At 39.2% G+C, this 25,522-nt stretch overlaps 1 protein-coding gene across 10 annotated transcripts in view; it reads right to left on the reverse strand.

Annotated features, from left to right (window-relative positions):
• Positions 1 to 10,772: 10,772 nt before the first annotated feature.
• LINGO2 (leucine rich repeat and Ig domain containing 2) overlaps positions 10,773 to 25,522 on the reverse strand; it is a 493,424-nt gene continuing 478,674 nt past the window's right edge. For all 10 annotated transcript variants that reach the window (XM_038123766.1, XM_038123768.1, XM_038123765.1 and 7 more), the window contains one exon: positions 10,773 to 20,645. In XM_038123766.1, coding sequence (XP_037979694.1) covers positions 18,789 to 20,609 — 1,821 coding nt within the window. In that variant the 5' untranslated portion in view covers positions 20,610 to 20,645 and the 3' untranslated portion in view covers positions 10,773 to 18,788. The remainder of the gene's footprint in view (positions 20,646 to 25,522) is intronic.

Consider the following 25,522-nt stretch of genomic DNA (forward strand, 5'->3'; position numbering starts at 1 on the left):
ATGTAAGAAAATGGTAGAAAGTTGCACCAGGGAAGGTTCAGATTAGATACTTGAAATTAATTCTTTTTCTCTAAAAGAGTAGTTAGGTATTGGAATCAGTTGCCCTATGAGGAGGTGGAGTCACCATCTCTGGAGGTGTCTGAATGTGGCACATGGTTTAGGTCATATTTCGGTGGTGCTGGGTTGATGGTTGACTAGATAATCTTGAAAGTTTCTTCTAACCTTGATAATTCTGTGACTCTGTGATTTATTCTTCCCTAGTGTCTGCTACAAATTTATTCTGAAGGAGAATCTGTTAAAAGCAGAATGTTCTTAAATCCTTCTGCCAGTAAAACAACCTCCAGAAATCAAACTGACCAAAAAACCAAACCAAAACAAAATCCCCAAACTGCCATGAATAGTTTAAACTATCAGGGGCATGATCTATTTGACATTTACATACATGATGATCTGAGTGTTCACAAGCCCATGACAGACTTCTGCCAAAATCAGTGATGATGGGAAGTGTTTAGAAGGGTGCTGTGCATTATAGACTCACAGGAGCAGAGCCTGGGGGGCTGGTGAATGGTGCACATGTGCAGATTGATGAAGATCTGCTGTAGCTGTGGCCTGTAGCCTTGCTTCATAGTACACGGAATCCTGAAGTCCCGTGCAACTTCTTAAGAAGCTAGACTCATTGGACAGCCAAACAGACGTACCAACCTGCCTGCAGCATTGTTCTGGGGGGAAATGATCAAACAGCAGTAGATATTTCAGTAGCTGAAGCCGTGAAAATACTGTTTGTTTAAAACTGTCCAAATTTAAAAACATGTTTAATGGTACATATATAACCAGGCAGTGCTGGTTTTATGCATGAGATACAGGTAACTGCCTGGCGGGGAAAGCTGAGGAAGTGGTATGCTTTCAGCCAGAAAAATGTGACTATTGAACCTTAAGGTATATGTATTCACAACATTAAAACCAAGGAATTATTCTAAATTGATGGAGAAGTAAAATGCCACTTGTGGCTACAGTTCTGTAAGGAAATAGGGGAGTGCTGAGCAACGAGCAGAGAAACCAGTGATGATTGAATCCCCTAAGGGTTGTTTAGGTAAACAAAAGTGATTGTGTACTGATTCAATCATAATAAATTAGAAGATAATTTGATGGATTTTCTCTGCAGTGCTTTGAACTTGGCTGGATGCCAGGTGACCACCAAAGATGTTCTTATCACTCACCTTCTCTTCTGGTCAGGGAAAGAAAATATAATGAAAGACTTGTGTGTTGAGATAAGAACAGAGAGAGATCACTTGCCAATTACCATCATGGGCAAAACAGACTCAGCTTGGGGAAATTAATTGAATTTACTAACAGTTAAACCAGAGTGGGATAACAAGAAGTAAACCTAGTAAAAACATCATCACCCCATACCTCCCTTCTTTCCAGGCTTAATTTTACTCCCAATTTTTTTTATCTGCTCCCTCCCAGCAGTGAAATAGGGAATGGGGACTGTGGTCAGTTCACCTCATATCTCTGATGGTCCTTCCTCGTCACTGAGAGAAATCCTCATACCCATCCTCTCTGCTGGCATGGGGTCCCTTCTCACAGGACACAGTCCTACTAGAATTTTTTCTATGTGAGTAATTTCCACAGTCCTTCATGAGCTACTGTAGCAGTCCATTGTGGGGTCTTCTGTGAAGTCACAAATCCTGCCTGCAAACCTGCTTCAGTGTGGGGTCATCTCTCCACAAGGCCACAGATCCTGACAGGAGTCTTCGCCAATGAGGGTTTATCACGGGGTCACAGCTTCCTTCAGGCATCCACCTGCTCCACTGTGAGGTTCTCCATTGGCTGCAGGTGGATCTCTGCATCCCCGTGGATCTCCATGGGCTGCAGGGGCACAGCTGTCTCAATGTGGCGTTCACCATGGGCTGCAGGGTAATCTTGATGCTGGCACCAGGAGACTTCTTCTCCCCTCTGCGGTGACCTTGGTGTCTGAAGGGCTGTTCCTGTCAGATATTCTCTCTCCATTTCTGGCTGAAGTTGATGGGTTTTTTTACCCCTCTAGTCTACAATACTCAGAGGTGGTACCGCTGCCAGTGATGGGCTCAGCCTTGGCTAGCAGCAAGTCTTATCTTGGAGCAGGCTGACATTGGCTCCACTACGTACAGGGGAAGCTTCTAGCAGCTTCTCAAAGAAATCAACATCCCTGCAGTCCACAGTGCTATCTTGCCATCCAAATCTTGCCATGCAAACCCAATGCACTATCCATATACAATCCTTTCTAAAATCTACCTGAAGTTTATTGCAAATGACTGGAACCTAATGATTCTTCTGCTAAGAGAAAGAGATCAACAATTCCAGACTGGGTGTTATACACAGTCAAAACTTTAGCAAGGCATTGAGCTGAAAATTGTGTCTATCTCTTTTTATAAGTGGGACCAATACACGCAAATGTTGTTCCCAGACTCAATTTATAGCAGACACAGTTTTCATAAATAGTTGAATTAAATGAAAAATTTGGTATTGTCTGTTACAATTTAAATTGATGCATACAAACATTTGTTATAGGCAGGAATTAAATATCACAGTTACAATTATACTCAAGCCTTGTATCCTGTAAGTGCTTACATTTGACATTAATTCAATTTAATTTCTTGCTGACTGGAGATAAGTGAGCTTTTTCTTATAGTCAAAGGTGTCATAAAGTTCCAAAAAGAGGCTTGTGGAATTCTCGTTTGTGCTCCCTATGCTAGTTATGCATTCATGGCACAACATGTACAGGCTTCAAAGGCATATGTGGTGAATATGTAATAAAAAATTTATTTAATTTATTAATGTTTGCCTCAACCACCTCTAACTAATGCAAGAGAGAAAGTGGGAGTTCTGCATGCTATGTGCTCATTATTTAATAAGCACATTGTACAGTGTACAAACTCTGAATATTAATGAATTTCTAAACATGAGAATCACAGTATTTTGGAACACAATTACAGACACCATAATGCCAAGGATAAAAATGAAAAAAAATGCGGAAAGGGATCAGCATGATGGGAAATTAGGCTACTATCAGCAAAAGATCATTTGCATTCAGTGATGGGAGTGTACCAAAGTACCAGCAAGCAACAGAAAGTTATTGTCTTGGACAAATGAGTATTATAGAAATGAGTATTTAGGATTGAGGAAGGATAGTGGTGGGAGACTTGGCTGTGAAACAAGTAAACAAGTGGTGTGTATTGCTTCCCTCAGAAATCATATTGAGAAGTTGAGTGGGGTAAAGGCATGGTTAATTGCTTTGCTGCAATGTGTAAGGGCATTCTGAGAAGGGCTAAATTTTCTTCTCTATATGTGTTAGCTAAGGTGGTGCATCCAGAGTGCAATGTGATGGTCTTCTCATCAAAAGTGAGTACTTTCACATTAAAAAAAACCAACAAAAACCCCCAAAACCAAAAAACACCTAGTGATCTTTTAAAAGGGAGGCTGATTTCCTGATTCTGGCTTGTGAAAGCCAAAGAAGTGTAAAAACTAAATTAAGGCATGTTATTCCTGCATAAAAACAAGGACTACATTGAGTGGTATTAGGCCCTTTCTAGAAGAGGACTTGTGCGTGACCTGTCATGAGGAAAGCCAGCCACACATCTACAGAAGGCAAATCTGTAAAGAGCTCAAGGGCACTATACTGCTAAAGACTGTGTTTGATCTAGAGTATGCTTCTATCTAAAAATGTACAAACAAAATTAATATTTCCTCATAATTTTCCTGTAAAGTTCATTTAAAGGGGGGACACAGCAACAATGAAGCCTATCAAACACAGGAAGATACATGAATTACAAGACAGAACATTAACAAAAAAACCTCTTCCATCATTGTGTTTCAGTCCTGGATAGGAAAGACCTGGCTGATTTCTGAGATGTCCCCACAAGAATGCAAGCTGTCACTAAAAGAGGTAATTCAGAAATCAAATATACTGCCTTATTAGCCTGGATTTAAGCTGTAACAGAAAACTGTTGCAGTATTGCAGTAACATTCAATACCATTCCTGATATTAAAAATGTATCCATAAAGTCTTGATCTTCTAAAGAACAATCTTTCCTGGAAAAAAAATTGTGCATAACCTCAAGTAGAGGTGCAAGGTTAATATTTGCAGGTTACAAGGGCTTTAACTATATTAGTTGCATGCTGGACGCAAGGGCTGTGTTGTCACTCTTGTTTTTGTGAAATCAATTCTGTTTAGCTAACTGGCATAAAACCCCACCAGCTTCAAAAATACTGTGATACACATAGACCAAATAAATACGCAGTTACTTGGCAACCTCCAGCACTCTGATAACAGCAACAGGATATATCTTTTACAATCCCTTGTTCTGGGGCACAGAACACTTGGCTTTGATTGTTCTCACTCCAGTTGACCTTTGTGTTTCAACTTGCTCTGAGCCTCTGTGCTGTAAAATTATTTCTTTCACAGGCCTGTTTGAGTACATCTTTGTCCTTTACCTTTATGGTACTCCAAAGCCACAATGTCTTTTCTTGGTGAAAATGTATCACTTCTTAGCAGTGAATCTCTACAGGGATTTTTGAGATAGTATTTATCTCTTCAATGGAGGCAGAAATTTTACAAGAGTTTTTTAAAGAGCACCAGCGTGAACTGTCTGGAAGATCTGAGATACAAAGGGTGAATTGTTATTTGGCTTCACAGACCTCTTCAAGCTCCAGCTGAAACATCAGGCTGAGAATATCAGGATGGCTGTGGAAAAGGACTGCCCAGCTGTCCTGCTGGAGGTCACCCACTGCAGCTCTGGGTCAGGTCCCTGCAGTCCCCTGCCCACTGGGTAGGTGTATGCTGTGGAGAGGATGTCAGGGAGGCCATGAGGTGATGGCAGCTGTGGGCTTTTAGGCGCCTGGGAGCTTTTGCCTTCTGACTCTGTGGCAGGCATTGTGTTGTGCTCTGAAGTCAGTTTTTGTTTGCATTGAGAACCTGATGGGTTAGGCAGGTTCTCACAGGGAGCACTCTGGCTTCCTACTGGCCACCATATCACCCTGCAATGCCATCTGCCTGCACCAGGTAGGGCCAGGCAAACTCAGGCAATAGCTCTGGGGGTGGGCACAAAGAGCTGCCATCAGCAGCCCCCGAAGCAGGAATCAGCACCAACCAAAGGCACACTTGACTGTCTAGATGTTATACACACAATTAGCAGATTTCAGGCTGAACCATGCTGGACACATTCTGCCAGTGCCTGGGCATGAGTGCTAAGTGTGGCTTAGTTCATAGTTTTGGTCTGTTGCAATGGCCCATGGCAGCAGTGCTCACTCCACTGGGACTTCCTGAAAGGCACTTCTATCCTAATTTTTTAGTCTTCTTCTCAGAATTAATGTTTTGTACTTGTTACCTAGAACTTGGCTGTGTTGTCCCAGAGCCCTTTTTGGTGCCTCTGGCGTTTACTTCCTCTTGGTAAGGGATTTTGCTGTTAGCAAAACTTGGTAGCTCACAAATACACATCCCAAGGCTTGTCTGTGCCTCAGGTGATCCTGTCTGGTATTCATGCCACTCTACAGCCCTCCCCATGTGCTGGTTGCCATTGGAACTGTTTCAGCTGTTGTCTGGAAGCCAAATATCAGCATGAAACCAGAGCCCAGAGGTGTAAGCACCCTAAGCAGAATACAGGACTGGCGGACGGCTGAGGGCATGTCCATCTCCACGGCAAAGAAAAGTTGTTTCTGCCTGTGGGGGCAGAAGTGTCTCCTCTTTGGCAATGAGCACAAAAGTAGAAGTGGACAGCAGAAAAGGGGTTTGAAGTGTGGAATGGACCATTTAAAAGATTATGGATCAACAGCTCCTCAACACCCAGACCCATCTGCCCACACTTTCCCGGGAAGAAGGAACTGGGACAAATTCATATATTTAGTGGTCCTAGGACTCAATGGGAACATCACATGTGGAACTTACCAATCACATCTTTGGGAAGTGTGTGGTAAGGACAGTCTGTGAGATGATACTACATGGCACATACTATCCTAGTTGAGGGAAACTAGATTGTAGGTGCAGAAAAGCAACTTTATTAGAATATTTAAGAAAAACCTTTTCTCTTTATAAGCAATATACTCACTAAAAATTCTATGCATATTTCCAAAACTATAGAAGAGGACTGGAATGACAGCCTCAAACTTTTGTCTTAAAAAACACAAGTGAAACAGTAGTGGATTTTTATATTTATTTTTTCTCTTTTTTTCTTTATTTTTTCAAGGAAAGTATTCTTTGTGCCTCAACAGATGAAATTCATAACTTTGTTTTGTGATTAGATAATTCAAACATAGAAATTAATTACAACAATGCACTTTCAAGCCTTTATTTCTTCTTTTAGGTAATTGACAATTCAGAAGGACACAGACAATAGGCTTGTAGCAGAACAGTGTTACAATTAAAATAGATTTCTATGAAAAACAATTACAACAGCTGTTGAAAATCCAGGAAGGGTTGCTATTTTGAACATAATAGAATGCATTTTAAGAAAGTATTTGTACTGAAATGAGTTGGTTTGTAGATCTCCTCTTTGAACGAGGAGAGAGGAGAATCTTTGTGTTTAAATACTGGAGGAAATGTATTTTATGATCCTCCTCTCTGAAGGGAGCATTTTATTACACTGAGAAAATAATTTTCTCATCAAAAAGTTCACCTTTTACTCATGTTTCTGACTTTCATTCTTACAGTGTAAAACCCACCAGAGCAAATTTTTTAAATGCATACCTCCTTTTGTTTGCAGCATTTTAGATTTATTCTTCAGTAATTTAACCCTCAATGGACAAATTGATTTCTCACATGCCTTTTTGTATGCAGTTCTCTAAGATGGCAAGCACATCCAGCAAATACTTCCTTCAGTTCTAAGTGACTTGGACACACACCTTCCAGTGTCTTGAAAGCTGAAGGAGGTCTTGAAAGATAAAATGGAGGTAGTGGTTAATCTTCTTCCCAAGGAGTGGTTGTTACTTTTAATCATGCCAGATAGGCCCATACCTCAGAAATAGTTCCCAGTGACTGCTGGATGCAAGGCTGTAACCATTAAATATCAAACATACTTCACTGACATTCACAGCAAAATCTTCTGGCTTCAGTTCTAAAGTGGAAGCTGGGAATGGGGAAGTTCCAAGTGTTTGGCTCATGTATAAGCAAAATAATCTTGATTAAAAGATGAAGATGAGGTTGACCACAACTCAATGTTATGGCAAATTGAGTTGTGTCAGGACAAATTCCCTATGATAAACACTGGCAGCAGTAATTTGAAAAGTCTGTCCTTGTTATTTTATCTATTAAAGAGCTGGGAAATACTAGTTTTCTTTCAAGAAACTTGGATTAGAGAGTGGAGAAATTGTGGGACTTAGTTTTTTTAGTCTTGTATAAGGACCAAACAGAAATGTTTTGGTAGTAGTCTGAGTGCTTGGTGTGACACTTAACAATTGATGTGTGTTTTGCATTCATTTCAGCATTTCTCATCTGCAATCAATGGCAAAGACACAAATTTTTTAGACGCTTTAGGAGATAAAAATGTTTTTCAAGCATTGCAAACTCACTAATTGAGTGAGGCATTAAGAGGTCCTTTCATCCAATATACCACTGAACTGCATAAAAGTCAGCATCTAGTGGGTGTGCATTTCTCATGACAATTTTCTTTTATATACTGCCACTGCTCTGCAAGATCCTTTAATTTAGAACTGTTGGAAAGGCTGACCACAGGGCAGACCACTGCTGTCACCACCTTGCCAAGAGGAGCACACATCTGTGAGCAGCAGGGCTTGCATTTCTTAAAAAAATATTTTCTTTGTTTGATACCAACCTCCATCAAAATTATCATTCCTCACACAGGTATGGTGAACTATAACTGCTTGGCTTTATAACCCTTAGGAAAATGGTAGAATCGTCCTTTTGGAAGGTAAATATTATTGTATTCTCCAAAGAGTTAGAGGCCCAGGGTTTTGATTACAGCTAAGAAATCTTGAGTTGCAGCCTTCTGTTTGTGTTATAAACTGAAAGCTATGCCTTCTCCAAGCCCGGAAAGGATGATCTGGTATCCTTTAACAAAATGTGACAGCCTGCCAAACCTGCAAAAGCCAACAGAAATTCAAAAAGGCCCATTAAAATGCAAATGTTTCTGCAACTCAGAAGGCTGCATTGCCTCTTACCCCTTTGCATGGCATGCCTGTTCAATGTGAAAGCAGAATGTTTTTTTTGCAGTGCATTAGTACTGGTGCACTGCACAGATGCGCAAAAAGTCAGTCGATTCTTAAGGTGAGATGTTTGGTTTTACTGATAGCAATAATTTTGATAAGGATGTGACCTATTAATCTTTGTAAAAACAGCAAAGAGCTCTCTTAGCAAAAGTAATAGATTAAATTTGTTATCATTGTCTTCCTATAATAAAATAAGTGTGCTCTCCATTACTTGTGCTTTTGAGTAATATAAATAGGAAAGTTATTGGAAAATAGCTCAGAAAAATATAACTTCCACTTAGGGACTGATGAGGTAAATAGGATATTCCAGCTGGTGATTACAGCATTAACTAGCTCAATGAATCCGCTAGCTATTAATTAATAAACCAGATCCTGCAAACCAAAATAATTCCAGAATTACTTAGACAATGTGCTAAATACCAATGTAACAATTTTTAGGTACATTTTAATTTCTATTCATGTTTACTATCCAGGCCTGCATTTTACTAACTTCTTACTGTATTTCATTTCCCATTGATTACTAAGGCTGAAACTGATCCTTTCAAGAGGAGAGGGAAAATGTGGAATTTCCTGTATCTAGGAAAGAAGGAATTTAGACTAAATTTCCCAGACTGCTACGAAGCCTGTAGACAGAAAGGCCAGTTCCTTTGCAATAAATCTGTGTTTCTTAATCCAGCACTTTCACACTTCAATTGTGCTTTCCCAACAAGAATTTCCAGTGTCTCCTCCAGTTCCAGATAGTACCAGAGATGAACAAAGCCCTTTTTTTGTTTTTTTAAAGCATGTCATCTACAGCTGTACATGGGAAGGTTTTATGATGCAAAAAAAATTCACTGTGAGCATTCCCTTATATGAGAATAACTCAGTCTCTGTGAATTGAGTTTACTTGGTAAGTAGTGGGATTTTCAATTTCCCATCAGATTTTAAAAATACAAAAATATTAAACCCAGGCATTTCTTAAAATACACTTTGGATACCAAGATTTGTTTATTTAAAGATGTCTGTATTATCCAATATAGGGCTACTAACTATGTGGCAAATCCTCTATAGCGGATGTGCAATAGTATAAATATTCTTAAAAATTTTTGAAAGTGACTGTGCTTTAGAAAATTTTGTATGCTTTTAAAAATCTAAAGCATGTTTGTCTATTAGGAGTTACTAATAAATTTTGCTTTTTAAAATTTTATTTTAATGAATGTGTCAGTGATTGCCTGATGTGATAGTATTTTTCTCTACCTGGTTATCATAGAGAAAACTAGTAGCTGCTTCTACTGTAAGAACTGGAAATTTCTCAATAGATCTTGTGATATAGAAACAGGTTCTACCTCTTGATATAGTGTAATCTTAGGATGGAAGAGGTTTATCTTTTGAAGATAAATCTCTGTTCTCTGTGCAGTGGTAGGGGCAATGGGGCAATGGCTCTTTTTTCATGTCATACTGAAGGCAGGACTGCAGTGCATTAGACTGCCAATCGGATTAAAAAATATAAATAAAGCAGATTACTATAATAAAAATCAATAGCAAAGTTTCTCTGACAATTTGCATTTGACATTCTGCTCCAGAGGAGGGTACAGTGGTGCAAATCAGTCAAAATCTTTTGGAAGTGTCAAATGGAAATGCAGGAGGATAAGACACATTTCAGGGGGCATAGGAGAGCTCAGATTCAGCCCCTGTCCGTCTCTACTCCTAGCAATCTATCAGGATTTCAAGCTGCTTCTTCTTTTGCTGAGGTAGCAATTTTTTTTCCTTCTAGAGAACAGGACCCTAGGTTAGAGTATAATGGGTATGCAGGCGATAAATCTTAATTCAGATTATCCCAGAAACCATAAAAAAAATGTTGTTGGTAAAAGTATCTAACTGTGGAAAAATAGGAGTAGCAATAGTTTAGATTACAGCCTATGTCCTTCTTCAAAGCTGATCTCTGATGAAGACTTGGTAGATTGTGGCAAGTCTCAGGGGGTTGAAATAGGTTTCTACCTCAGCAGACTCTACTTTCCACCACTTAATTTTTTTGTAATTACAGAGCTGTTTGAATAGTGGTGATTTCCTCAGTAACCATGTTTCAAATGCAGATTTTCAGTATTTGTTGCCTTCCAAGTGACACAACTGGTGAAATCTATCTTTCTGCTGTTCTCTCCGCGGTGCTGTTAAGTGGCATGCTTTTCTTCTTCCAGCATTCGCCTGACTGGTATCCCCATCAGCTACCTGAACACACTACATGAGTTAACTGAGGAGACAGGCTGACAGATATATTGTATGGATAATAAACCCCAAAACGCATCTGAATGAAACCTAGGTTTTTCTCTCTGTTTGAGGGCTTCATGCAATGAAGGAGGAGAGTGAGTATCTGAAAAATACCTGCCAGAGTCTTCTCTTTCTCACTGTGTTCATTAAGATTCTCAGTTCAAGAGGGGTTTGCCTGAAAAGTTAGCTTGTTGTGAAGACCCGGCACTAAGGACTTCTGTAAGGAAACTGTATTTTTCTGGTCTTAGTTTTCTACACTACACCTTGGGGAAAAAAGTGATCAGCTACAATAGGGGAAACAATGTAAATTTTCTTCACTGGCAACAATGTAAATTTTGCCACTCCATGAAATTATTTATTTGTGTTTCATTGTGGATAAGTATGACACACACCATGACATAAACCCTAAAGTAACTTTTAAAATGACATTTAAGACATCTGTCTTGACAACAAAGCACACTTTTTTTTTTCTTTTTCTTTTTTTGGTTTTTTTTTTTCCATTATATTTGCATATTTTGCTCAAACATGAAGCAAACTTACGGACAAACCTGAATTGTCACGTGCTTCATGGATCATGATAGCAAGGCTGTTTCATTTCCCATCTATACTCATGATCATATATATCAAAATAAATTTACAACACAATTTTCATGTTAAACTTGTCACTTTTTAAAAACAATATACATTTAATACTTGAAATAAGAAAGAAACAAAACAAATATAACTATTTTTTCACACACAAACATGTACATATGAACTACATGTGCTTGCAAACAGATTTCAGTGTGGTGATATTTTAATATATCTGCACTATGGCATTCCCTCAACAAACAATGAGAGACTTGTTGTCATGTGTACTTGCTCAAAAGCCAACTTCCTACTATATGGCTGTAAGCTCAACAGATCAGTGTTATAATTTACTTCCTACTTATACAGTGCCCAGTGTAATGAAGCAAAAGTGTTTGCTTTTAGTATCAAAATGACATAAATGAATTCTTTAAGAAGCAATAATATTTTGTTTTCTGAAAGACCAAAATTACTAGTATGTGTACAAGTTGACCACCATCTTCATAGATGCCTGTGTAGCTGCTTATGCTCAATGCTTTAAAGCCTTTGTTTTTGGCTTTAAGTGTGAGAACGTGATGTTTCTGACTTGCAAATGCCATAAGTAGAAATAGGCAGACTTCTTCAAGGTCACAGATTTCCATTTTCCTTTTATCCTTTTCTTCCCAGAATGTATATTTTCATGTTCTGCAGCTGTGCTAGCAGTGTAAATATTAAAGCAATCCAGAATAAAAGGCACAAGATGCCACAAGATGAGAAATAATTAAAACATCAGTTCTCCTTATTGTCCACTATAGCCTGCTTAGTAGAAAGCGAAAAACATAGATTGATTTATCAAATTTCTAGTATAACCAGGACCAACAGAATGGTGTCAAGAGGATTTCTCCTGATTTATATTGCCTGACTACAGTAGAAAATCTGTTTTCAGTCTCTTACTGCAACAGTTCTGCTTCATGACAATTTTGGTACAGTTGAATAAATACAGAAAATCAAATTACGAGGCAAAAGTCTGTCCTTTTGTATGTATCTATAACCTATTTTAATATGAAAGATAAAACATCTTTCAATTTAAGCTGAAATAACATAGAGCATTTTATTGACTATGCTGTCTCTTTCCTCATTCTGCTGATGCTATAAATACAGATTTTTATTTCCAGCTGGCCTCATACCCAACCACCTGCTTCTAGTGAAAAAGATAAAACAAAACAAAGCAAAGCAAAACAAACCAAAAAACCCCTCAAACCCCCAAAAATTCCTGCAGATTGCTTTTCATGTGTAGCTGTCTTAGTAGCAAGATTCTCACAAAATTTGATTTATTTAATTTGCAGGATGAGGTCTACTCAAGTTTTTCATTCTTTTTTACTTTTATTTTTGGCTTGAAGAAGGTTTAAGATCCTGCTTTAAGATCTAGATTCCAAAAGCCATGTGAACATTCAATGAATCTTAACCTAATCCAGAGATCTTCCTTTGGCATCACAGTCATTTGAAATTGAGAGGGGAATTGAGCAGAGCTAGGAGACAGACAAAAGGAGCATGTGTCTCTGAACTAACTGTGATTCTTCTAAGCTTCCAAGGAAAATTGAGATTTTAATTCTTATTACAGATAATAAGATCAGGGCATCCAAATTGCTTGGCTAACTTGAAAATCTCATTTATTTCTTGAAACACTATCCAGCAATCAGGCCCTTTGACTTTTCTAAAGATGTTCCTTTAACTCTTTCAGACACGACTGAGTTTTAAATTACTGGATGAGAGATTTTAGTTCTTTCCTGGTTCTTTTTAACACAAAGAGCAGTCAATCACACAGGATACTGAAAGAAGATCAGAAAGCATATATCCAGTTTTTTCCCACATGTGGTTTTGTGGCAAAACCATGGATCAACTGCAGCAGACCGAGATTTCTAAGACACTACTGCTGTGGTGTTTATCAGAGTTCAGTGAGGAGGGACAACTTTACCGTATGTTATTTTCCCTGCTACTCCATGTCAAGCCACATGGTGAGCAGAGGATGGAATGGACAAAGAGTCATCATGATGGCCCCAGGTAGACTTGGACTATTCAATGGTAAAAGCTTATTAGCAAACTGGTCAGAAGAGTCTTCCTCACTTCTTGCTGGATGTTTCACTGGTCTAAGTGGAGGTGAAACAGACTGTAGCTTATTATGCAAATGTTGCCTCCTCTGAAGAAAAATGAGTAAGGATTGTGCATTTTATTGGTGGCTAATGGGCTGTATTTTCACAGGATGCAGTGGTGAATAAGGCAAAATAACTGCATGGATATAGTTTCTTGTCTATACTTGCTGGAAGCTGCTGTTGTCCTTGGGCAGCCAGAAATTGCTTGCTCACCTGGATTTCTGGCCAGTGATTTGTCTTTTCATGGGTTAGATGCAGATATCTGGCATTCACACATCCTGAGAGTCTTTCTGGGAAAGTCTGATGTCAAAAACAGATATCCAGGCATGGTGTATAAATGTCTGTTTCACATTTTAGATGTGATTCATCTAAGCATGGCCTACATACCTCAGGAATCTCCTTGCCAGTTTTTTCTTCTAGTACAAAGTTCAGATATGACTTTCAATTCAATATTAATGCTGACTTCTTATGGTGTCTCATCTGCCTAAATTACAATTTGGCTTGCTGAGGATGTAATGTATAATATTTCTTAATTTTCTTCATGGTGTTATAATTGTTGTTGTCATAGGTGATGCAAAATCGAGATTAAGCAAAGAAGGAAAGAAAAGATAGCTACTATTCAAGTAAATGAAGGAAACCTTGAACGGCAGTATGATAATGAAGCCAACTGAAATGAAGTTTAGTTTAAAAATGTCCAGTGTCATCAGCAATTCTCTAGGGGCCTTGGTGTCTCCTGTTCAGTTGTATCAGGAACTGTTGCCTCTGCTGGCACGTAGAAGCATGTGTTAATGTATAACGAGGTGAGTACAGAGGGTAAAAGCGGCTTCCCAGTCTGAATACAACATCACATTTTAATGGACAAAGCCTTTCTGCAAAGAAAGTTACAAAGTTAAGAAGAAAGAAAAAGGGACAAAAAACAGAGAACCAGCTCAAAACCTAAGAATAAGGCTGAGGTGGGGTTCTGCTTGCAAATGGTTTTTTTGCAAATCATAGCAATAAACCCTTCCTTTTCTGTATACATTGCTTCAATGTTCTCTTTAACTCAGGGAAAGTTTAACTGGCTTGGTAAAAGGGCTGGATTAAAAACTGTTTGAAGTTTTTAAGGCCCAAAGAGAGGTGAATGGTGCCACAACCAGTTGTTTTCTGGTCACTGGTTGTGTTCCCAGGGCTCAGGATTGGGCCCAATCCTGTTTTACGTCTTTATTAATGATCTGGAGTTCTCTCTCAATACGTTTTCAGTTGACACCAAGTTGGATGTGAGTGTCGATCTGCTGGAGGGCAGGACAGCTCTGCAGAGGCATCTGGGCAGGCTGGATTAATAGCTCAAGGCCAATGGTATGAGATTCAGCATGGCCAAGCCCTGGATCCTGCCCTTGGGTCACAACAGCCTCATGCAGTGCTACAGTCTGGGGATGGAGTGGCTGGAAAGTGGCCCAGCAGAAGACCAGGGAGTGTTGGCTGACAGCAGCTGACCATGAGCCAGTGTGCACCCAGGTGGCCAAGAAGGCCAATGGTGCCCTGGCCTGTATCAGTGATAGTATGGCCAGCAGGAGCAGGACAGTGATTTTCCCCGTGCACTTGGCACTGGTGAGGTCACACCTCAAGTCCTGTGTTCGGTTCTGTGCCACTCACTACAAGAAGGACATTGAGGTGCTGGAATGTGTCCAGAGAAGGCCAACAGAGCTAGGGGAGAGTGTACAGTGTAAATCCCATGAGGAGTATCTGAGAAAACTGAAGGTGTTCAGTCTGGAGAAAAGGAGGCTCAGGGGAAACATCACTCCCTACAACCCTCTTGGAGGAGGTTGTGGCCAGAGGAGGGTTGGCCTCTTCTCCCAGGCAACCAGTGACAGGAGGAGAGGGCATAGCCCCAAGCTGCACCAGAAGAGATTCAAGTTGGACATCAGGAAGAATTTCTTCACTAAAAGGGTGTTTAAGCATTGGAATGGACTGTGCGGGGAGGTGGTGGAGACACTATCCATGGGGCTGTTCAGTAAATGACTGGGTGTGACACTTAGTGTAATGGTCTTGTTGTGAAGGTGGTGATCAGTCAAGGGTCGGACTTGATGATCTTGAAGGTCTTTTCCAACCTAAATGATTCTGTGATTCACTGTGATTCTGTAAACACTTGTACATTCATCTATTCTCATCTTCATACTGATCTGTGCAAGTGGACTTCAAAACATATTTGCAAGAGGCCCAGGCATTGTTCTTACAGGAGTTATTGACAAGGATATTTTGGTACCTGTTTTCTCAAGCTGCTTTGCTGGTTCTGAAATTTTCAGTTTTCTCCTTTTCTCCAGAACTATTGCTGTTCCTCAGAGTTTTGTTGCACTGATTGCCAGGTAAATTCAGGCTAGTGTCAGCATGGAGGCCAGCCAGTATATGAGTCAGAGGTAGGTTAAAACCTTTGATTCCTTTTTTAGTGCCAGGTATGCACTATGAACCTGTTTATGAATATATGATAGGGGAGCCATGTGGGTCAGATGGCTTCTCACAGCCCAGTCCTTTTTCTCCCCTGCAGTAAAATAAACTATGGTGCATCTCCTTGATCTCTAGCAGAGAATTGACTCGTTCAAGAGGCAGGGTAAGCATTCAGCCACTGTTCTTAAAAGAATTGCCAAAAAGGTGCTTGTCTAGGTCTGACTTTAACACTGTATTCCTTATTCACCCAAAAGAGCCATAGTTAGTATGTGTCCCACAAATACATAAGAAGGGGACTATGTGGAGCAAGATAAAAGCGTCTCAGGGTCTTGCTGTCCTCGCTTCTGTTAAGAGGTGCCATATGCCTTGTTAAGTCCATGCTGAAATAAGTAGGCTGCAAAAAGTAGAACATTGCTAGAGGCAGGGAACAAACACTGATTCTGAAAAACTGAATACTGACTGAACTCAAGGCGATACACAGAACGCTGACAGCTCTGCAAGGTGGTGCTCAGCAACAGCAAGCGGTGATTTCCATCACCAGCACACATTCACATAGATAACTAAGCATATTTCTGCTCACAAATCCTTGCAGTGCACTAACTGCAATCACTTCTTAGAGTCATTCTGAGGGAATAGGGGAATACAGCAACTCATAATTAATCCTAAAAGTACATGTTTTCTAGAGTGGTGTTTTTTGAGATTATATTTTTATTTAGTCATTTAATATGAAGAAATAAGCTGAAAATATCTAGAACTTAGGTGAATTTTTGCTTCTAACACTGATTTTAACATTTAACATGAAATGACCGCAGGGGCAATAGATAACTAGTTGAAAAAAATGACAATTACAAGGGAAAGGCACATGCAAATGTCTTCAAGGGACAGTTCAGAAACATTTTGTTTTATCCCCATTTGTTTCTTTAACTGCCCACATTAAGGTACAGTAGAGTTTTGGACTTCAGTGCAGTGGTTATTACGTCAACAAAAATAACTTCCCTGGTGTTAGAATTTAGTCAGGGGTTATTCCATTATATTAATGTTCTACAAATTTCATAGAACAAAGAGTATCTTATCAAGCATGTCCATAAATCTCCAACTATCTAGTTCAGAGCATAAAACAAAAGGAAGCAAGAAAACCCAACTCTAAACTTAAAGCCAAGTTGAGTGAAAAAATTTCTATAAACCCTTGCAACCTCCTCAGTTTGACAACCTAAAATGAAGCAACGATGCAACCAGTGCAACGATGCAATGATGCAACGATGCAACCACTAAAAAAAGAGATTCTCAAAATTGCCTAGCCTTGGGTCCTGCAGCTAAGTCATGGGTACCTCTGGGGAGTGCAGCTGGATTTTACAACTTTTGGCACATTTCCCGTGATAGAAGTGGGAGATTTTTTATCCTGCTTTTAAAATCTCTGCAAAGAATGTGGATATTAATTTTAGAAGCACCTGCATCCTATTATATGTCAGCCTTACTTTGGTTTCAAAATGCCGAAATCTAATGCTAAGATTTAACACAGGCTCTTATATCACATTAATCTGAAGGTTCTGTCTTATAATATTTTCACATTCATCTTGGTTAAACATAGATATAGTAATTTCTCCAGATTTAAAAGTACCATTTAAAAATGGTACTTGCTATCAACCATATATGACAAATCTATGGCTCATAACTGGTGGAAAACTTGAGAGGTGGCTGAACAACTTTGCATCTTGCAATTGCTGAGGATTTAAAAATAAAAATCATGGTATTTATGATAAAGAATAAAATTTCACTTAGTCTTTTGAGGATTTCTTTGGAAACATAAAACAAACAAAAGGTTACTTGTACTGAACTAATGTTCCACTTCTGTCTTCTCTCCATTTAAAAAGATTCCTAAAATCTGGAAAAACTTGCCCCTCCTGCTCTGAGATACTGCCCCTGAAAGAAACATAACCACATTGGTATTAAAATGGCATCAAGAATAGCTAAGGAGTCTGTTCTTGGAAATTAGCTTTGTGTTATCTACAAATATACAAGATGAGAATGACAGTGGCTAGAGGTTCATTATATCTGGCAGTATGTCAGCCTTTTTGAGGCTATCATGTTTTAAACAATATTTTAGTATTATAAATCCCCATATTATGCATGAACAACTGTAGTTTACTTGGCATTGGAGAAGAGTTCATTCCTAGTAACAGTGTTTGTATGTTTTAATTCACTTGTATAAAGAGTAAGATGACCATATTTCCCAAGGAGTCTGCAGAATGTCTTATGCTCTTTATTTGGCCCAGTACACATGAACATTTTAACAATAACTTTGAAATTAATATCAGGGCTAACAAAACTGATTCTCTCTCTTCAAGGTAGAACTCAACTCCTCCATGCCAGCATTGACTAATGGGTTGCCTTCCCTGTGTGAGAACCAGGGCTGTATTACAGTAAACTGGTCCAGTGTGATATCACAAATATAAAAAATATTCCATTCTGTATCAAAACTAGGCACATGCCTTATATTTATATGAAGAGTAGATCGACAGAGTTGAGCGGTTTTGCTCTCAACTATTCAGCTCTGGCCTTCTACATCAGGAGAAAAATATCTTACATTATTTCTAATTAGTAACTACAAGGATCTAATTTGGGTTTTTTATGGTTGTTAAAAGATGGGTGACATCACACTTGGGTCAGTATTGGTGGATATCTAAAAGTACAACCTCTCATTTGTATTGCTTCAAAATGTACACAGTTTAGATGTAGATTAAAAAAAAAAGCTATCAATTTTTTGTTGTGTTGAACCAACTAGAAGGGAGGATGCAAATTTTTACCAAATGAGATATATGGATACAAATTTCATTGTAGAGTGTGGTTTAGACAAATGTGTCTTTTTCTTTAAGTATGTAAATCCTACACTGTAGGGTTTTTTTTTTTTCTTTTTCCTTTTGTAGCAGTAGAAAATGTTGAACAATTGTCCATGAGCATGAGCCAGTGGTTCATTGCTGATATCCCCAGAATGCCAATATTTGCAATGCAAACAGTTAGTACAATTTCCCAGTTCTATGAAAGGCCCTGACACATCTGCCTCAAGGTCTGGAGGCTCTGGTTGTATAACCACAAATAGTCTTTCCATTTTCATATAACCTTTTGATACACTGACAGCTGCATTAAGCTGCTTCTGCCTAGCAATTCCACATGCCAGGCTGTTTTAATTGGTTTTAATGCCACAGAAAAAGCACTGCTAGCAGAATACCATCAAATCATTTTCATATTGAACCTTCGTGGTCCAGAAACCTCCCCTTCAACCACAGCACCATTGTTTTTGCGAGGGACATATTCAAGGTCAATGCTGGTTTTGTGTTTGCCTTTCCCTCGGCTCCACACAAAAAGAAGAAGGAAACAAAATAAAACCACTCCAAGGAATGTGAAACAGCCCATAGCGGTGGACACCAATATTGTCTTAAGGTCCAGAGAGTAGCTGTTTGCATTAGTTCCGTTAGAACTTGTGTCGTTGGAGTCTGTCATATACATAGGGGTCCTGTTGGCATAAAGGAAACGGTCTGAAGTAAACCCCTTTACTGTCAGGGAGGCCGAGTAGGTGTCATTCCCAGCTGCGTTACTTGCAATACAGACATAGATCCCAGTGTCCTGGTCTTGGGCAAATCGGATCTCCAGGGTGCCATCTCCCAGCACAGTGGCTCTACCATTTGATTTAGTTGTGATCAGCCTCCGGCGTGGGGTAACCCAGGAGATGGTAGGCTGTGGGTCCCCATCAGCATTGCACATCAGCTGCACGGTCTGTCCTTCCTCCACTACCAGGTACTGCAACTTCTTGTCTTGTATCTTGGGCTTCTTACAGGTGAAATAAAAGGAGAGAGCTGTACTGTGAAAGTCTCTGAATGACCTCTCTCTGACACTGTCTGGGCCAGCACACATTGGTGGCTCGCCACCAAACTGCAAGGTGGGCTGCCGCTGCAAAATCCAAAGAAGGCGACAGTCACAGGCCAGAGGATTGTTGTTAATGCAGAGGACCTCAAGGCTTTTGGAGGAATGGAATACATTCTCTTCTAGAGTTTCTAACAGATTTTGGGACACGTTAAGCACACGTAAGAATCGGAGCCCTTGGAAAGCATGTGGTTCAATGGTGCGCAGCTGTGCCCCCACCATGTGAAGCTCCTGCAAGCGCACTAAATCCGACAGCATGCCTGCCTCGATGGTGCTGATGGGGTTGTAAGAGAGGTTGAGATGTGTCAGGTAAACCAGATGTTTAAAAGCAGAGTAAGGTACTGCAGACAGGTTGGTGTTTGTGATGGATAGAGAAGTCAGGTTAAGACCGTACAGACTGTTGGCAGGTAGCATGTCCAGGAGTGGCCAGGCCTCTATCTGCAGATCTTTCAGGCGAAACAGTCTTTTAAAGGCGTATGCTGGCAAAGCATTAATGTTGAGCTGTTTCAAATGCAGGCTAATGAGGTTGTGGAGGTGAGAAAGAGCTTCTGTTGGTACGGCTGTGAGGTTGCATCTCTCCAGGGTGAGCTGCTCCAGGCTAAGCAGCCCACTGAAGGCCCTGTGTGATATATACACCAAATCATTGTCCCCAACCTCCAGGGATTTTAGGTTATGCAGATCTTGAAACATGTAGTCCAGCAAAATGACAATCTTGTTTTCACTTATATCAAGCTTTGTTAAGTTTGACAACCCAGTGAACACCCCAAGGGGGACCAGCTTCAGACGGTTTCCTTTCAGCCTCAAGGAGCGCAAGTTGAAGAGATTGTTAAAAGCTCCAGGCTCAACATTGGAGACAATATTGTCACTGAGGTCAATCTCCTCCAGCAACGGGTATGATGTGAATTCCTCAGGGTTAACGCTTTTCAGTCGGTTTTTGCTGAGGTCCAAGATTTTGGTCTCAATGGGAATGCCTTCTGGGATGGACATCAGACGTCTTCGGTGACAGCTGACAGACTTATTCTGTGCTGAGCATTCACAGCGGGCTGGGCAGCCTGCAGTGGGGCTTGTGAAGACAAGCAGCACAGCCAGACCCAGGAACGGCTGCCAGCATGATAGAGCTGTGTGACGCATGACTCCACTGATCTGGGCTAACCCTCCGTCACGGCCCTGTGGGGTGAGGATGGGAAAGGGGAGAAGTTAAGTCTGCAGACAAAGAACAGTACCATTGCAAAGCAAATGCATGTGGTTTTGTATTGAAAAAATCAATAAAACCTATTGTGAATGGCATGACCTACATAAAAGTAGATTTTACTTCAATATCATAGGGCTAGTCAAAGGATTTGTGTATCCAGCATTTTCCTCCAGATGTTGGTGAAGACAAAACAGCTTTTCCGACTGCAAACAGTAGAAGACCTTTCAGTCTTTTATCAATCTCAGTAGGTTTCCTCAAGACAGTGCTATAATTAACCCATAAATAAATACCATACACTATGAAAAAAGGGCTAATAGCAGTTGCAATAAGTTTACAGCATTGGGTTTCTGTGAGGTGATATGAAACTAAGCTTTTGCCTCCCATTAGTGTTTTAAGGCAAACCTTAATGATGTATTATAATCAAGGAAAGGAGCTTCTTGACGATGAAAAGATTTCTTTTATCATTTATTGCTTATATTACAGCTATAAAGAGATGAAGCTTGTTCATGCATACACATACACAATGGCTCAGATGAGGAAGGAAGAGCTGGTGCATCTCTGATTAGAATTTGTAATAGATCAAATTGATTCTTTGCTCTTACTGCACAGAGATATTTTGTGTGACTGTTTAGAATCCAAGATCCAAGAAGGGTTTGCAGAATACATCTTTGTGCTTCCAAGACATATAAACTAGTTTTAGGAAGACAAAAACAAGGTAAGATGAGCTGTCTGTGTTTAAGCAGCGCAGTGTCCAAAAAAGCACCACAGATTTAATGAAAATTACAGTTTGTAAAGGATTTATTCATTCACACCTTCAGGTTAAAAATGAGGATAGAAGAAGACAAGATACCTTCTACTAAATTAGCTACCCTTCTCTGAATGATGTACTTTTCAGGTTTAGTCACCAAAGGCAAGAGACTTAGTTTCTAAGTCTATTTAGAAGCTACTAAATGAAGACAAACAGTAACCCATTTCAAAAGAAGAAGAAGAAAAGGATGTAGGTGTTCATCAAAGGAAGGTGTGTTTGAGATGTTCAGAGTAAAGCAAACTGCAAGCAAAGACCATAGAAGTATCTTAACTCCTATGATACAGGCAGTTTGATGAGGCTAAGGTATAGGGCTGGGATACAGGCTTCATAATATTAATAAGTCTTATAATGGGCCTTAGGCTTGTGATGCCTTTTCTGCATTGTTTAATTTGGTCTTCATTTTAATTGTACTTGTAAAAATACTTAAATAACTCCCACCAGTAACTACATCTGCACAGATGACTATGGCCCATCTGCTTCCATGCACAATGACAAAATTACCCAATAGCCAAGAATCCACCAACTTATCTGTGTCCTTGGGCTTTGAGGATCATCTGTCTATTGCGTAAGAAATTTGCAAATTGCATTTGAGTCAATTTTTTTTTGTCTCTGTGCCATGGATTGTAACATAAAAGAAGTCCTCCCATACACAGAGGATAAATACATTTAAACAAATATGGTATAACTAAATTGATGAGGCAATCAGACAGCTATTTGAGCAAATAAGCTGTTTGAAGCACATCAAAATATTCCTGTGTAAATCATAGACTGATGAAAAAGAAAGTCCCACCAGTAATTCTGCTACAGCAACACTGCACTTCTCTGGTACACAACTTGGAAAGTGTTAACTCACCAAATCATCCTTCCTGACAAAGAGTCTCAATGTGGAAGATCAGAACAGTGGAGATTCAAGATGCAAGAAAAAGAGCAGATATTTGGATCTATTGATCTTATTGTGTCTAAAAAAATTCTAAACAGGAACTGTGAGGTTTGGATTGTACGCATTTGTACTGTTCTAACTGGACTGAAAAATAAACAGCTGTTGTGCTCTGGCTGTTAAAAACTAAACTGAGTGAAAAAGTATTTATTTGGAGCTTTGTATAAACTGTTCTTTGATTGATCAGATATGAATGATGCACATATTACTCCTCTCATAACTCTGTGGAAGAATTTTACTCTTGACTGATGTGGCTTTGTATTTCCATTTTTACACTTCTATGCAGAGACTATTAATGTGAGGCACACTGCATGCTGGTTTTGACATATAGACTGGAGACTGGATGAATATTACTCTGTATTATATTACCTATAAAAGCACATTTCCACTTTGTTCTAGAAGGACAACCTACTGAGATTCAGTTTCCCCCTTAAATTGTAGTCTTGCAAATAACTATTGCTAGTTATCTCCAGCTGTGACTTAGGTTTTCAGAGATAAACTTCACTTCATTAGGCACTAACTTAAAACTGGAAACCAATAGGGACTCTGAGTTAGGTGTTTTCAATGAATTTAGATCAGAGAGGCTTCTGGGTGCTCTGATCATTACTTTCAGAGCTCAGTCTGTGAGGTTAGTGCTTTCATAGTGATACTTCTACCACACAGGGATTTCATTTCCTACCGTATCCATCTAATAATGTATGAAGCACAAAGTAAACAGGTTCAGTGGAAGATGAGCACTCCTGGAGTGTTTGGTTTAGATAGTGAAAATACGAAACACTTTTTGCAGCTATCCAATCCACCTGATAACTAAAACTTCTGAGGAGTACAAAGTAGAAGGTAGACAGTATAAAGGATGATAAAAGGCTTTTTTGACGGTGGCTGGAATATAGAAAAAGCAATTCAAAAATTAACAGTAGTCTTCTGCAAAGGTATGTGGACAGATAATGAGATAGATACATATTTATCTGTAAGGGTGGATGCATGTGTGTGTATGCACTTCAAAGGAAGCAAGATTCAGGACTGAGATATCATCTGGAGTGGATACATTTCAATGAGGACAAATAATAAATTATATTAAATATCAAGCCAAAAAAACAAGATTAGGTGGATCAATAAGTAAAGGTTAGAAGAAAGTATAAATTAAATGTATAATTATGATTTACATTGAACCAGATGATACTACCATTCTTTCAGCTAACCAAATCTGTTGCTACATCCTTCACTTTGAACTGCTTTATGGAAAAATGACTTCATCTTCATTATGCAAAAAATGTAACCTTATCTCCAGCTAGGGTTAAAAGGTCTAGCAAGTAAAACATGTGGGAAAAGGTGAATTTTGGGAGAAGCCTAGAGTGAATTTGACAATCTATTGCATATGTTCCCCATTTGAATTTAGTGAATATAAAGCTGTAATTTCAGGACATGTCCAGTAACATCGCCAGCTAGGCCTGCCTTGTGCCTCCAGTCTATGAACAGGATCCTGGAAAGGATCATCTGTAAAGTGCATTCCATGTCAGTGTGATCACATTTATTAGTATACACCCATTAATCAAAAATTCTACTTTAAAAATAATTAAATTATGCCAGTAAAAGATATTCACTGCAAGGTGATTTCTTGAAGTGAAAAATTATTTTCTGCATTTCTTTAGACTTGTGGGATGTTAATTGGCGACTTCACTGGCACAGGGCTGAATTGCTAGAGTCAGTGTTCAACATGATGACTTTCATTCCTGCTTAAACAACCAGCATTAAATACTTTATCTTTGCCAGTGTAGGTATACCCTCTAAACATCTGCAGCATTGTCCTTTCTTGCTTCCCTCTTCCCTCTCTTCTTTGTGATATATACAAGATGGTAAGGTGTATGCATGCAAGTATGTACACACACACACACACACACACGGACGCACACACACCCCGAGATAAATGTAAGCTAGAAGTCTTACTGATCTATGATTGTACTGTGCCTTGCACTACACAGTAGTCCTCTAAAATTACAGCTTGGTAGATGAAAATTCAAGAAACATAAATGATTATGAACTAAGAGTTTTTCTATGTTTGAATGTGAATGAAAATGTATAAAATTGTTTTCCTGACTTTTCTGGGTCTTGTCATGCTTTGATAGACTCTGGGAAATGAAATATATGAAGGAGTTGTTTATTAAAAATAAAAATAAACTAATTACCTTCTTTTTGTCTTTCTCTGGCTCTGTTCTGTAAGTCCAAAGTCAAGGGTCAAGTTACTGTTGGCTGATACTCTTTTTTTAAAAGAGGACCCTATTCAAAATTCAGCTGTGCAATTATGAAAGCTAATTAAAGTTATTAGTTAATAGTTCTGTGTGATCTCACCCAAAACAGCCACTACTACTTTGAAATGCAAATCAATTTTTACAAAGTTCTGAAGCTTTGAACCTTCCCAAAAGTGTTTTACAAGAATGTACAGTGCCCTGTAGCTTTTAAATTGAAAAACTATAATTAAAAAAAAAAAAACCAACAAAAAACAAAAAACAACCCAATGCTGTCCTAGAATGCAGTGCAATTCTAAATATCATCTATACGAATGTTCCAAATCATGCATGTATTACGTATTTTTTCACTTCTCCCTCAGACTACTTTTGAAGCCTTTAGAGCTGAAAGCAATACTGCACTTGACCATGGTTCTTTCCATGTCCCATCTGATGCTCTGTCCTATCTGCATTGTATGGGACATAGCTTTAGCCAGAAGAGGTGAGAGTCGTAAGATCTGTTTCTGTCATTAGCTGCATTAGCATCACTTGATGCTCTGACTTGGTAGTTTTGATCTCACTTTCCCCACCCATTTTCTCAGCGTTTCAGACAAAAAAACCACCCCAGCAGATCATATCAGAGATGACAATTTTGCCTGATGGTCACTTAGTAATTTACATTCTAAAAGCCCCTTTACAAAAACATACTGTATTCAATAAATGTTTTAAGATTAAGTGTTGCATGACAAAACAGACTTGTACTGATTATTCAATTAAATGCTACCAGGTAATCCTGAGAACCACGTGAACTACCTGTTTGAAAAGTGTTCGCTGGGTTGACCCTGACTGGACACTGGGTGCCCACTGAATCTGTTCTTCCACTGC

This window comes from Motacilla alba, chromosome Z (assembly GCF_015832195.1).
Source record: "Motacilla alba alba isolate MOTALB_02 chromosome Z, Motacilla_alba_V1.0_pri, whole genome shotgun sequence".
In the NCBI taxonomy this organism is placed as follows: Eukaryota; Metazoa; Chordata; class Aves; order Passeriformes; family Motacillidae; genus Motacilla; species Motacilla alba.